This window comes from Ceratotherium simum, chromosome 5, assembly GCF_057802395.1.
Source record: "Ceratotherium simum simum isolate JZ-2026a chromosome 5, ASM5780239v1, whole genome shotgun sequence".
Taxonomy (NCBI): Eukaryota; Metazoa; Chordata; class Mammalia; order Perissodactyla; family Rhinocerotidae; genus Ceratotherium; species Ceratotherium simum.
In genome coordinates, this window is record NC_141904.1 from 21,878,538 (window position 1) to 21,893,195 (window position 14,658).

The window sequence follows — 14,658 nt, forward strand, 5'->3', positions numbered from 1 at the left end:
GATGCCTGTCAGAGCTATTGGCTCACCAGGACCGTGCTGACAGGAGGCCCATCTCAAGATATGGGGAACCCGCACACATGTACACATATCTTGGAGCCCCAAAACCCTGCTCACTTCCCCCTCTGGGGAGGCTGTTCAAGGCCACACAGAGTGTGCCCAGCAGCTAAGGTGGCCCAGATCTCCTCTCCTAAGGCGACTGGCTCCCCAAGGATGAATAGCAGCTAAGGCTGGAGGAGGGGCTGCCTCAACACACAGCCTCGGGGGGAGGCAGAAGCATCACTCCTCCCTCACTGAGCACAGGGGGGCCACCGAAAGGACAGGGGCTCAGGCTGGTCCTCCTTGACTTTGTCCAGGATTAGAGGTATCGGATGGTCTGCAGACCCAGCCAGGTCACAGCAAGAGAGATGATAGGAAATGCCAACATTCTGCTAGTCCCCTGGGTTCTGGGTCGGCCAGAAGACCCTGGATCTTTTTAGGAACTTTGGTGTCTGAGCAGTAAGAGTAGACCAACGCTTTATCCTTGAACTGTTCACCCTCCATGAAGCTCCAGGCCTGTCTTTGACCACTGGGTCTAGGCCATCCCAAGTCCTGTCTGTTGCTTGGAGGCGCAGCAATTGTGAGTGAAGCAGGGGGCTTGTCCCCAATATCATGACTGTATAAAAACATATGAGTGGTAGTGAGAAGAGCTTGGAAAAAACCTCCATTAAAAGCGTCTCGTAGGGCGGCCCTGTGGCTTAGCGGTTAAGTGCGTGCGCTCCGCTGCTGGCGGCCCGTGTTCGGATCCCGGGCGCACACGGACACACCACTTCTCCAGCCATGCTGAGGCCACGTCCCACATACAGCAACTAGAAGGATGTGCAACTATGACATACAACTATCTACTGGGGCTTAGGGGTGAAAAAAAAAAAAAAAAAAGGAAGAGGATTGGCAATAGATGTTACCTCAGAGCCAGTCTTCCTCAGCAAAAAGAGGAGGATTAGCATGGATGTTAGCTCAGGGCTGATCTTCCTCACAAAAAAAAAAAAAAAAAGACATTTCAGTATTTAATAAAGCTATTCTTAAAAAAAAAAAACCATCTTGTTCATTTCCTCAGCTCTTGATCCATATAGAATGTGTATTGTGTACAGAGCTCATCTCCATTACGCTGACAGATAAACTGAGGGACAAGGTTTGTCCACACCGTCAGCCACAGAGCCAAGGGTACAAGCTGAGTGTCCCAGAGCCCAGCCCCAGGCCCCAGCCAATGGGCCAGGTAACGGTTTGCTTGTGAAATTCCTTTCTCTATTGTCTCCCAGGAGTAGACCCGCTCAGCACCTTCTGCCCCTGGGGCTTACATAGAATAGTTGTGGGGCAGAAGGAGCCTGGGCAGGGGCCTCTGGGGAGGCAGGTCCCTAAATGCACGGCACATAAAAGGCTGAGAAGACGCGTCCGAGGGGGACAGCCACGTGGCTCCAGACTCACTTGGACTTGTTGATGGCTCTCTTGAGTTTCTTCTCCAGCTGCCGCATGCGGCCCATGGCGGCGTTGTACCTGGCCGCCGTCTCCTTGTGCACCAGCTCACTCCTCGTCTTCGTCTGTTCCGCCTCCATGACCTTCAAACGACAGCAGAGGTCAGCCTGGCCAAGCCCAGAACAGTCCCGAAAAAAATGATTACTTAGATCATTTTTAAAAATATATCCTTTGAGGAAATGAGTGGGCAGACTAAGCTTGAACTAACTTCCAGATAGAATGGGACTACTTTTCCCCATTAATCTATTTTGGAAAAGTCTTGTCAGGTAAGATTAAAAAGGCAAATTGGCTGAGGCAATGACTGGAAAAGAAAACAAGGAAAAACATAAATCAGAGAAGAATATGAAACATTCTCTGAATCAACCAGTGACTGCTCCCTTCTGCTCAGGCCTCCCGGCTCTAAGTGGCCCCCACGGGCTCCTCCAGCTCCCGCCCTGGGGCAGGGGCTGAGAGGCAGGTGGAGAGGAGAACAGCACCAGCGGGCACCTCACAGACATCAAGGCACTGGGAGACCCAGCAAAACCAGCACGCCAGCCTTGGGACGACAGGGCAGTCATGAGTTCAGCTGTTTGGCCCTTTCCCAAATATCCTGAATTAGCTGGAGAACACAGAAGAATCTAGGATCCAGAAGGATCAAACTTTTTTTTTTTTTTTTTGGTGAGGAAGATCAGCTCTGAGCTAACATCTGATGCCAATCCTCCTCTTTTTGCTGAGGAAGCTTGGCCCTGAGCTAACATCTGTGCCCATCTTCCTCTACTTTACATGGGACGCCGCCACAGCATGGCTCGACCAGCTGCAGTGTGTCACTGTGCGCCCGGGATCCGAACTGGTGAACCCCAGGCCGCCGCAGAGGAGTGCGCGCACTTAACCACTTGAGCCACCAGGCTGGACCCAGAAGGATCAAACTTTACACTTAAACAAATTAATATCAAATCATATCAGATTTTGAGGTTCACAAAAATTCGTGATCAGGAGACCAATCAGAGTTCTGGTGGGAACATTTTGCTAAGCCTGTTGATAAAAATGAGTTAAAAAACAAACAAACAAGGGCCCTCAATGGCCAAAACACAGCAGCTCAAAGGGGCATTCCCTGACACATGGACAATGTTGGTTCTCTCCCCTCTTATCTCAAGAAAAACATCAGAACAAGGCCTGCCGTGAGGAGAGATGATGATGAAAATAAACAGCAGTTTAGGCCATATAAGCCGCTCACAATTTCTTTCCCATCTTCTCCTTACAACTCACAAGCAAGTGTTATAAAATGAACTGGAGAGGCAGGAGCGAGGCTGGGCTAGAGGGCCACACTTTGTTTTACCTGAAGAGCATGAGAGAGGAGCCCAGAGGGCCCTCAGGTCATGGGTCCACCCTCTCAGACCCAGCAGAACAATTTCAGGGAAGCCCCACCACGCCTGTAACTCCAGGTTAAGAGAGAAGCCTCGGGAGGAGGCTGCCAAGGTTCTACCATCCGCTGCAGGCAACAGCCACAGTCAGCCCTGGGGTTTTTCATTTATGCACTTACTTAGAATAAGGATTTTTACAAGTGTCAGCAAAAACTATAAAAGACTTTGAAATGAGCATAAAAATTACTGGGTGTCCTAACACCGCATGATTTCACTCATATGTGGAAGACAAACTAACACACGGACAGAGAGAACAGTTTTGTAGTTACCGGGGAGAAGGGGGTTGGGGAAGGGGCACAAGGGGTGAAGGGACACATTTATATGGTGACTGACAATAATGTACAACTAAAATTTCACAGTTATAAACTATTATGACATCAATTTTAAAAAAAAGATTAAAAAAAATAATAATAAATTAGTAGGTGTCCTGTCTCACGTCCCCTTCCAGGTTGTCTCTGGCTTTCTTTGTCTTGGAGCTATTTTACAACCCTGTAAGCTGTAGAAAACGGAGAGTAATACAAATGATTCTTATCCCTAGAAATGAAGATGGATTGTGTCCCAGTGGAGATGCATCTGATTATTGATTGGCCTGTAAATATTGACCGATTTTGCATGTTTGTAAATTCATCTCAGCATCCCTGGTTTTCTACAGATGACGGTGTTTTTTTATTTCTCCTTTGAAATAGCTGTAGCATCTTATTAGTTCCCTCCTTAATTAATTAAATAAAATCTTTGACATGAGAACATTTTATATTTATTAGAATTATGCTTTTACCTTCTTTAAAATATATATCTTTTAACAAAAGTTTCAATGTTTGAGATACTTTTAAAAACAACAGAATGAAAACAAAGCCAGAGAAGGGACCTGAGCTGAGCTGGCAGGAGGTGACGTGCTTGCTAAATGACTTCTCGACCAAGACCAAAGGGCTGGGAAAATCCTTTCCCTTTGCTTCTAACACCAAAGATGTCACAATGAAATAAAATGCACTAAAAACATCCCACTCTTGGACATAGTCTTCTCTTAAATCTTAGGCTTTAAGGATTTACTAGTGTAACCTTTAAGAAAATTCAAAACCCCAAGCTTATCAGACAAAGACAACATCCTGGATGTGACCTGTTCCAATAGGAAAGGATTCAACGCAGGGTTCACCTTTAAGGGGCTGTCTGAAAGCATTTTAAATAGACTGATTTGTGAAGGCTGTGATTTGAGGCTCCTGTACAGAAAGAGGCCCCTGCAAGAAGCAGGGTTCTCACCAGCTGCACACGGGCCCTCGTTCTATCTTGGCCCCTAGTCTGCAAAAAGAAGCAACGGCTTCCTAAAATTAAACACTCAGAAAGCTCCAAACACTTGGCAATACTGCCCGTGAAGACTGAGGAGGCGGCAAGCATGTTGCTGTCCCCTGCTTGTCTATGTCTACCATCAGGCCATGTCTACCATGTCCCGTCCCAATCTTCCCCACCCCACATACACACAACCTCCGGCAGACCTCTCCAACTCCCAACTCAGCCTCCAGCAGGGAGGTCACCAAGCATGTCACCTTACGTCTCCTAGTAACCAAGGACCCCCTCCATCGGAAGCCTGGAATCAGTCATGGCTGTGTGCAGCTGTGGAGGGGAAAGAAAGAAGGGGGATAGGGAGGAGGGCAGCGCAGGTGGCTCTGCCAGGAAGGTTGAAGCCACAGGGATGTAGGAAAGCCACAGGGAAGTGACAATGAGGAAATCCCATAAGGCCTCAAGGCAGCCACAGGCTTGACTGAACAACCAGCCCAGCATGTGCAATTCAGACCCAGGCAAGGCACCCACCGCCATCGCCCCAGGCTTCCCAGGGCCTGCCTCGCCCTCCTCGAAGCTCGGCTTGACAGCAATTTCGTCTGGACTCCATCTCTGCACCATGGTCTTCAGTTTTACCATCATCAAATGTGATGATGAATTGAATGCAATTGAGAGCCGCATACACTGATTTAGCACCTACTATGTGTGCAGGGCATACAGGAGACCACACCCTGGGCTGACAGCCTCATGGGGTATAGACACACCCAGCATCAGTGACCATCATTCAAGGCAGCGGAGGATCCAGGCTGTCAGAATGGCCATGGCGGCTCAGGGGGGCTTGACGTCAGAGGCAGTCCTGGAGAGGGGTCTCAGCGTGTGGTATTTGGGATGATGGATATGAAGGGAGGAAGCACTTCTGGCTGAAGGGAGTTTGGCACACGCTGTGGTTCTCCCTTGGGTCTAGCCACACGTCCATTGCCCCTTCGCCATCTCCATAGGATGAGCACCAGGACTCATAGAGACGACACAGGGAGCAGCGCTCAGCATCCCGCTTCCCTTCCCGGAGCTGGAAGGCTCCTGAAGGAAATCATTGTCCAACATGAACAGAGTCTTGGCCTTCCTCATGGTGGTTTAGAGCTTGCTCCCCAGAGGGGACCCTGTCCCACAGGCTCTCTGTTAACTTCTGGGTGCATCCGCCCCAGCCTACAGGACTAAGTAATTGGGCATTCCTGGGGTTCCCGAAACCTGCAGAGACACACTCCTGCCCCTTGGGCCTGCCCCCAAACTGACCACCTGCTGGGGCCCAGTGGCAGGGTTTGAGGCCCAGTCGACCCGAGCAGCCAGAACCGGCGCTGGACGAGTCCGCCGCAGGACAGCCGCAGCACCACGCCCGGGCAGGTAAGTGGGCAGCGGGCCCTGGAGAAAGCAGCAGGCGGCAGCTGCCGGTGCTCGGGATTCTAGAGAAGCCACAGGCCTCTGCCCCTCCTCCTAGGCCACCAGGCCCGAAAGAGGTATAGGTCCACAAGTGCCTGACCGGCCCCTCCTGGGAGCCCGGGGCAGGCAGGCAGCTAGGTCCCAAAGAGCGCAAAGACCCTGGGGCCACTGCTCAGCTCCAGGCCCTCTGCTCACAGCTGCACACAGAACATACTCAGACAGACACGTCCTGCCTGGACACTGACGGGCACCGAACAGGTGTGCCAGCCGGGCTGGGCACAGCTGACTCACTGGGTCCCACGCCAGCAGAATGACCTGAATTCACAGGAACTGAATCCACCCAGCATGGCTCCCCCGCCTCCTGTTCCAGCTTTCTCAACTCCTCTCCAAACCCCGAGCCGTTCCACCCTCGCTTACATCCCCAACATCTCAAATCTGCCCCAACATCCCGGAGCTAAGATCAGGATCCTCCCTTTCCCCGGGGAAGGCACTTTCACTGTCTCCTCAGAACCTCAGCTCATTCAGGCTGTTTTCTGATTCTTATTGCCTCCCCGGGAGACGGGGCCCAAGAAGGTGGCTTCTCACCGCCACGTGGGAGAGGGGCAGTCCATACCCCTTGGCGTCAGGAAGGCTGGCCTGGACAGCTCCTCATGTGCCGTCCCAGGCCTCAGACCCAGGCACCCAGGCAGTCTCCATGCCAGGCCCAGGGAGGGAGGGCTGCCTCCGCGTCCTTTCCTCTCCAGCAGCTGCCTGCTGCGGGCTCACAAACAGTTGATGCTGCCCCATCTCCAAGTCACATTTCCTCCTCTGTCTGTCTTTTGGCAGACGTTACAAAAGTCAATTCCTCCCTCCCAGGATGCCAGGCCTCCTCTCCCAGGGAGGAAAAGCTATCACCTTCCCATGAAGGCTGCTTCAAGGCAAAAAGGGCCGAGGCTGGAGGGGCCTCTGCTGCCTAAAGTCCCAAGTGGCGAGCAGCAGGGACTCGGGGCTGCGCTCCCCAGGCCACTCGAGGTAGGCTCGGCAGCTCTGCCTCATGCTACCTTCGGCTTCCAAAGCCCTCCCTGACCCCAGCTCTGAGCGAAGAACTCTTCCTTTGTCCCTGTCTGTGGCACTGCATGTGGCTTGATAGAGGACACGGGGCTCCCGGCATCGCTTACACTTCCCAGTGCACTGGCTTCAGCCGTGGCTCCGAGCGGGGCCACCCAAGGTCACCAAAAGTTGAGGGGAATGAAGGGGACACATTGACGGCCTCAGGCAAGGAATATGGGGACGCCCTTGTTCTTACACAGGGCCTGGGGTGGGGGATCATGCAGCCCCAACCCCTGCCCCTTCCTCAACACAGCCCCGGACCTTCCTCTAGACCCTTAAGTAGCGCTGTCTCTGGAAGAAGGGGGTGAGACGAAGCTCCCTTCTCCTAAAGAAACAGGATTCCTGAGTATCCAGAAGGCAGACAAGGCAGGGGACATATTCTAGACCCTTCATCACCTTCATCAACCAGCATTCAGCAAGCTGAGCATGCCAGGCCCACAAGGCTCTGGGAGCGGGTAACAGGAGCCCCATTTAGGGAAATGCTAAACCCAGAGGGACACTCACAGCAAAGCCACACGTGTGCACACCTGCCCTCACAGGCTGCTTCTCAGTGACGCAGGGAGGTGGCCGGGGAAAGCTTTGCCACCAGCTCTGTCTCTTGCTGGTGTCAGTTTCGAACTCTCCTCCTCCCTCAGCAGTTCAAGGAGCAGCACTTCAGGCCTATGCGACTGCGAAGGAATGTGTGGAAGAAGAAGGGTGGCCCCAGGGGGGAATCCTGCCTTGTGACCCAGAACACCTGCCAATCTGCAGTGGTGACCCCTACAACCAAGAAACCCAAATGTCTAGGCCCTTCGCTAGTGAGGACATACATCAGACAACCTTCCCCGGGCCCCTAAGAAGCCCCACATGACCCCAGGAGGCCCAGGGCCATCTTGTACAGTCCCTCAAGTTGTGCACTGCACAACTCCAGGCAGCGCCATTCCCCAAGACGACGGTGTGAACGGTGCTCCCGGGAGTTGTGTGATGTGGGGGGCCTGGGGATATCTCCCCTTGACTGGCCACCCACCATCCACCAGGGCCCTGGGACTTATAAAATAGAAAAACAAAAAAAAAAAAAGGAAGAAGAAGAAACATGTTTTATTTTTTAAAGATCAGAATAAATGATTTCTGAAATGATTCTTACAGGCTGATTTGGATCTCCAAATGGGCTTGAGGGAGAGCAAAAAGGAAAGGCAGCCTTCAGCTAACTTCTTGGAAGGAGCTACTCTAAATTTTTATTTTCTCTTTCGTTTTTTGGTCCTTTTCACATCTGTCAGGCTGTGGCTTGTAAATTTCCAAGATTTCCAACCTCCGCTGGTGTTCCACCAGCTGATCCAGGAAAGCTGTTCCAGCCTGTGTTCGGCTCGCCGAGCATCGTGTCCACTAGGGGGCAGGACGCTCAAGGCCACACAAAGCCGGGCCAGGCGTCTCAGGCTTCAGGGGAGGTGGGACAAAGTCAATGCAGATTTGACTCTTGAAGTCATTTGTGTGTCAGGCTTTCTATTTCAGGAAGCACAAGGCCATCTTTAATTATCAGGTCCCCCAGGACTTGAGCCACTGTGTCAGGTGACATTGAAAAGGGACAGGCCGCTGACGTTAACTCCTGACTTTCTATTCCAGCCCCACAGACGGGCTCTCAAGCAGTCAAGGCCAGGGTTGCAGCCCCTGCCCCCTCTACATCACTCAATGTGGTAAAGCTGTTGAAGGCACATGTCGGCTCACCCACCACCCTGCAGCAAATCAGCCTGGAGGAGAGGGGAGGTATCTGGAACGTTCTGCATGACTCCTAGGAAACCCAGTAGAGTTAGGTGGAGGTAACAAGTCCAGCTGAGCTAAGCAGCTGTCCCACCACTTCTGATTCTGAGCAAAGTGGTCAGAGAGGAGGTCATGGGAGCTGACAAAGAGCCAAACAATAATGGCATAAAACCCAGGAGTCAGAGCTGGGTGGAGATCATACTCAGCCCACTTCCTGTCCTCATGCAGGCTCCCCGAATACCAGCCCAGCCCAGAAGCCCTGGCCTGTATGCCCACTGGATTCTGGTCTCACCTGCCATGGCCCCGGCTTTCCCTCTGACAGCACACGTGCCCCGAGTCCAGACCCAGCGTGGTTTGAGACTGTTAATCAAGTTCTTCCCTGGGATTCTAATCCCAGCCAGGCCCCTTGGACCCAGTGGGAATGGGCCCTGGAAAACACACAGTCCCTCTGGGAAGCCCAATCCACAGTCAAGACCTTCAGGGATGGTCTGAACCAGACAAGCGTCAAGCAACATAGGGAGGGAGCAGCTATACCGTCACTGGGCGACTGTCATCCCTGAGCATGGCTTAGTCCTAGGCCCTGCCAAGATGCCCCACGGAGATGACCACCTGTGACTTTCAGAGAGTGTTTTTCAGCAACATGCCTGGGAGTCTATTTCCTCTGCTTGGGGAAACCAGCACAAACAGAGCTCACCAGAACCAGCAGGGAGTCTGGACGAGACAGACAAGGGGGATGTGAAGGATGCTCCCACACCCCACCCACAGGCACGCATGCTGCCCTGACGCAGATGCCCACACGCACACAGACACTTGCTGACACAGACACATGCACACAGACCCAGGCACACCCCCCACGGGCGCACATAGCTATGACTCATACCCTCTGAGTGGCGTGATTCAGCATCTCCTGCCAGGCCGAGTCGAATTGCCGCTTGTCATCCTCCAGCAGCCGCTGCTCCGCCAGGGAGATGGTTTCCTTGGCGGCACGGAGCACCTCCGTAGCCCTCTGGAAGTCCTGCGTGGCTTTCTGAGCTTCAAGCTGAGCCTGTGAGAGAAAGAACCCTCATGAGGCCTCAGGAAGTGGCAGGAGCTCCCACTGGCCCATCACACCCTCCAAAAGATGAGCATCCCAAGGGCTGGGACACGTCCTGGCCATCTCTGCCTTTCCACTGTGCGAACAGGCCTGGCACCCGCAGGTCCTTGTAAGTGCTGGATGGGTGAACAGGTACCAGATGGATGAATGGACGATTTTCAAAGTTCGGGACCCAATGGTCCAGATAAACATGACAGCTCTCGGTCAGAGTCAAAGATGGCAAACTAGCCTCTCGTGTGACAGGTATGGCCAACCGGGCCTTTCACAGAGAAGCTCTCAATTGCTAACGATGCCAAGGTGGACAGCGGTCCCCAACACCATCCCTGCCCAGATCCATGGCTCCATTCACGGCATGTCAGACCAGAAAAGCCCCCAGAGATCACGGTGCAACAGCTTCATTGACTAGGCGGGAACTGTGGCTCTGAGAGCCCTGGGCCTTCCCCAGGCTCAGAAAGCTGGTGAGCAGCAGGGCTGTGACCAGACTCCAGGTACCCAGCCCCACCCCAGGGCTGTCACTCTGCCAGACAGGCCCCCACTCAACTCACACTCACCAACACCAGCCACAGAAGGGAAGGACGGAATTGCCACAACACAGTCCCTGCTCTCAAGGAATATCAAGCGGGAGAATCAACACAAACTGTAGCTGAACGTATGTTAGACGACCACCAGCCACATGTGGCTACTGAGCATTTGAAATGTCATTAATCCAAATTTAATGCAAACTATCCCAAATTTTAAAGACTTACTACAAAAAAAGAATGTTAATTATCTCACTAATTTTTATATTGATTATATGATGAAATAATATTTTAGATATACTGGGTTAAATAAGATATCTTATTAAAATTAATTTCACCTGTTTCTTTTTACTTTTTTACTGGGACTACTAGAAAATTTTAAATTACATAGTTGATTCACATTCTATCCCTTTCAGAGAGTAAACATAACTCCCCCAAGAGTGGGTCATGTAATTGCATCAGAAATCAGCAACAAAACCCTCCAGTTGCTGCTCTGAATGCCCTCCTTGAATTCCCCACCAGAGTACGAGTGAGCCATTGCCAAAGGCTGGCCTGCTGCAGCATCCTGCCCGCCCACCCTCGGTTAACCAGAACCCCTTGTCAGTTACGTAAGCCTGGGGACACCATGGGGCAGCCCCTGGGACGCAGCGGGGGAGGGCAACAAGGGGGCCCCCACCCATCCCCAGAGTGAGTCTCATATGACTTAGAGGAAGTCTTCAGAAACCACAGGCTGAGGACACTTTTCAAAGACAGTTAGAGGAACAAAATGAGACTTGGAGCCAAAATGAGCACACCAGCCCCCAGGGCAAGGAACAGCTCTGTGACCCCCTGGGTGCCACCCTCCATCATTCAGGGAACAGTGAACAAGTACCACATACCAGACCTGACCCTCTGGGCGCTGACAATTTGGTCAGGGGGCTGAAAGGGGCATGGAGTGGACATTCAGAAGTCTATCATACACAGCCATACAAAAGAGTGCCATGGGAGGGAGGGAGATCTATCTTGTAAGGGGATGTGGAGGAGACATTACTTCCAGCAGAAGGAAGCGAAGATGGCTTCTTAAAGGAGGATGATCCTGAACCGAGGATGAAGGATGAGGATGATTTGAAAATGCGGGGTTGATGGGGGCCAGGAAGAAGCAGCATTATGAAACTCATAGGGTCTGTAGGAGACTTGACAAAGTTTCCCATCAAAGTTTTAAAAAGGAATCCAGAGTGGTAGCCTTGAATGAAAGCTTTAACCTAAGTGGCCCAGGGACCTGCCTTGCTGAGTGCCCTGGGACCACACGTCCACTCAGGGGCCTCAGCTACACAGTGGTGACATGGGGCCCGCCCTCCACAGAACTGAGCAACCCACCGAGAAGTGACGCCACAGCGCAACGTGCTCTCAGCAACATGACTCACTCTCCAGACCCCGTGCCGCCCGGCCCAGCTGAGTTCTCCCTCGTGCGGACAGCCCTGTGGGGCCCTCCATCTGCCCAGACTTGCTGCAGGGAAAGGGCAGAAGCATGGGGACCTGTCACTTAAAAGCTGTCCCCACCCCGCACCACAGATTACCTACAGGTTTCAAACCAACACCAGCAGATAATTAATCCTGCAAGAGTCGAATATTTCCTAAAATGGGATTTGTTTTTGGTTTTTGTTTTTAGGAAATTTTAATATTTCAATTCAGCAACATTTAAGGGTAGACTCTCTTCCCCCAGGTCTCCCTGCTTGAATGAAGCTTTTCTTCAAACAAAAAAAGAGAAGCTCTCGTGGGGACTTTCTAAAACGTGGCTGCTGTCCCCAGGCCGAAGACTCCGCACCTGCTACCAGGCACCTGATGAGTTCCAAATCAGGGAAGCAGGTCTCTACAAAGGCACAAAAGAGGAAGCCATCTGAAGTGGCCTTGCAGAACACCACGCTCTCTGTCAAGTTCCTGGTGAGTTTCTGAAGTTTCCTCAAGGTTCCGTCCATCCTGTGGGATGGTATCAGAAACATGCCTGCCTTGTCATATCACGGATCCTACTAATGTGAGGGTTCGCTCTCCCACACGTAACCCAGGTGGCATCTCTCCATCATTCATTCATTCATTCAAGTAAGTGTTGGGCATCTGTCCTGCACCCACTCAGTCTATTCTCCCCATCTTTCTTGGTAATAGAACCTTTGTGTCTCAGGGTGAGGGAATGTGCCAGCTAAAGACCCTACTTCCCAGCTGACACTATAGCTAGTGCCCCTGTTACTAACTTCCAGCTAATGAGATGTAAATGAGCATTGAGTGAGACTTCCAGGAGGGCTCCTTTGTCTTTCCATCTGTGATATTAATACAATAGCTGGTGCTTCAACAGCCACTTTGGATCATGAGGCAGCTCTCTAAGGATGGGGGAACAGTAAGTTAGGTCCCTGTCCTGGACTGTCTACCTCCTGACTTTTTACATGACAGAAAAAATAAAGTCTCAAGTTTAAGGCAGTGTTATCTGGGGGTTTTCTGTTACGTTCAGCCAAATCTAAATCTAAATGATAACACATCTTACCCTCTACACAGCTGGGCTATTCTGCAAACCTGATAGAAGTGACTATCACAGGCCAGTGTAGACAGGTCAAATATCCCTCAACTTCTTTCTAGCCGCTCATAGCCCATTTTACTACTATCAAGCCCAAGGAACTGAACTTTTGGGGCTTCCTAAAGAAACTTAAAGCTCATGGCCTCCTCGTAAGGCATTTCATAAAACATTTTCTAAAACTACATACAGAAGGAAGAACCAGGCAGGTGCACACAAGGAGTGGGAGCATCCTATTGCACCCTCACTGGCAGGATATAGTCCATGAAACATTGATGAAGTACCTCCTGGAGGCTAAGTTCTGGAGGGAAGGGGGCCAACACCAAAATCAGGGGTTGCCATTCAGTCTGGAAAACAGACACGTTCATTACAAGCTCCAATACAACATAGGCTGTGACAAGTGACAGAGGTATAATGTGCTATGGGAACGTAGGGAAGAGAGAGAGTGATTTGTCAAAGGTTTGCTAGGGAAGATTCCTAGCAAAGGAGAGGGTGTCAGGCACTAGACTAGGCCATAGAAACACAAGAGGCATCCAAGAGCTTACCCACATGTCTAACTGAGGGGGCTTAACTCTGAGATCGCTTCCCAATGTCATAACAGGACACGTGACCTCTAAAATCAGAAGCCAATTTAGCAATCCCAAAGAGAGCTGGCTACCTGGTTCTCACCATCGTAGAAAAGATGACACCTAGAAATCTTTGGCACAAGCAACAAAGTTTTATCTTCAAACTCTAACAAACGACCCAGGCCCTGGTAGTAATACATGATTTGAACACGGGCCCTGCACTCACAGGCCCCCTGGTATGCACAAGTCACATGGTGGTTTTCTCACAGCAGAGAAGACCAGTCAGCAAACCGGAGAGCTGAGGCTCAGCTTGGAATAGTACCAAAGAGGAAAATGTTCGCAGAGCTGGGTTTGAGCTATAAGATGCAACACAGGAAAATGTTAAATACCTTCATGACTCATGGACACTAACGGCTTTCATGGAAACAGCTCTGTAGAGAGAATTTTAAAAGGCTGCTCATGAATGAATTTGACAAGTGACCATTAGAGACCGGCCCGGGGCCAGCGGTGACTGCGAAGCACTCGGAAACGTGTCGGTGTTCCAGTGTCATCAACAAAGGAGGGGGGGTAGGAGGTCCGTCATCGGTGAGGCTGCCATCTGACTCAACTTCCACTCCAGCCCATAATGCGTCTTAGGAAGGAACAAGAGCATTCAGACATTTGCGTTGGGTACGGCGAGGGTTCAAGGAAGTTTACAGACTATCCAGTTCAAATCCTTCATTTTCCAAAGGAGGGCCCAGAGAGGCGAGGCAACTCGCCGAATGTCACACAGCTATTTAGTGGCCGGCCAGAGCCAGGAAACCAGAGCCTTGGACCCCCAGTGGGGCTCTTTCTGCTCTACCAGGCCGTGTCTGCCAACCTGGGTAACTTCGGCAGTGACAACAATCACGGGACAAATGGACAGTCTACCCATAACTTATACCTAGCAAGAGCTGCTAAGGGGCCAGAGATGAGATGGGAACCCAATCTGTGCAGAGGATTGCTGCCCCACCTGTGACTCACGCAGGCGTCACTCACACGCCAGCCAGGTAGCTACGGAAACTGAAAAGGAGAGGGGTCTTGTCACCCGGCTGCCCAGAGTGATACTCGGGCTGGGGGTGGCTCCAAGTCACAGAGAGAGCCTGCAAGACAGGACTAATCTAGTACCCGGCTACTAACAAACCCATTAGTGTAGATATAGATGATTATGAAGAAAATAATCACAGAAGCCACTGCGCATTTATTCTGTCAGATAATGTATATTCTGAGGTCTTCTGAGAACACTGCCACATTGAAATCTTGAAATTACCCTACAAGGTCAGTCCAGTTACCATCCCTACTTTATAAAGGAGACCAAGGCTCAGAAAGGTTAAATAAATTGCCCAAGATCATACAGCTACCAAAGGTGGGGTGAGGATTCCATCCCTCACCCAGAGCCTTTGTTCTACACTTCTGTTCAACACCACCCGCTGGGCTACAGACTCCCCAGAAAGAGGTGCTGGTCCAGCTAAGTTCAGCCTTACCT

General features: G+C 51.3%; 1 protein-coding gene across 1 annotated transcript in view; it reads right to left on the reverse strand.

The window, feature by feature from the left end:
* Positions 1-14,658, reverse strand: part of SH3BP5 (SH3 domain binding protein 5) — a 73,403-nt gene that overhangs the window by 4,824 nt on the left and 53,921 nt on the right. The window contains exons 4-5 of the mRNA XM_087430579.1: positions 9,319-9,483; positions 1,462-1,592 (exon numbers count right to left, since the gene is read on the reverse strand). Coding sequence (XP_087286705.1) covers positions 1,462-1,592; positions 9,319-9,483 — 296 coding nt within the window. The remainder of the gene's footprint in view (positions 1-1,461; positions 1,593-9,318; positions 9,484-14,658) is intronic.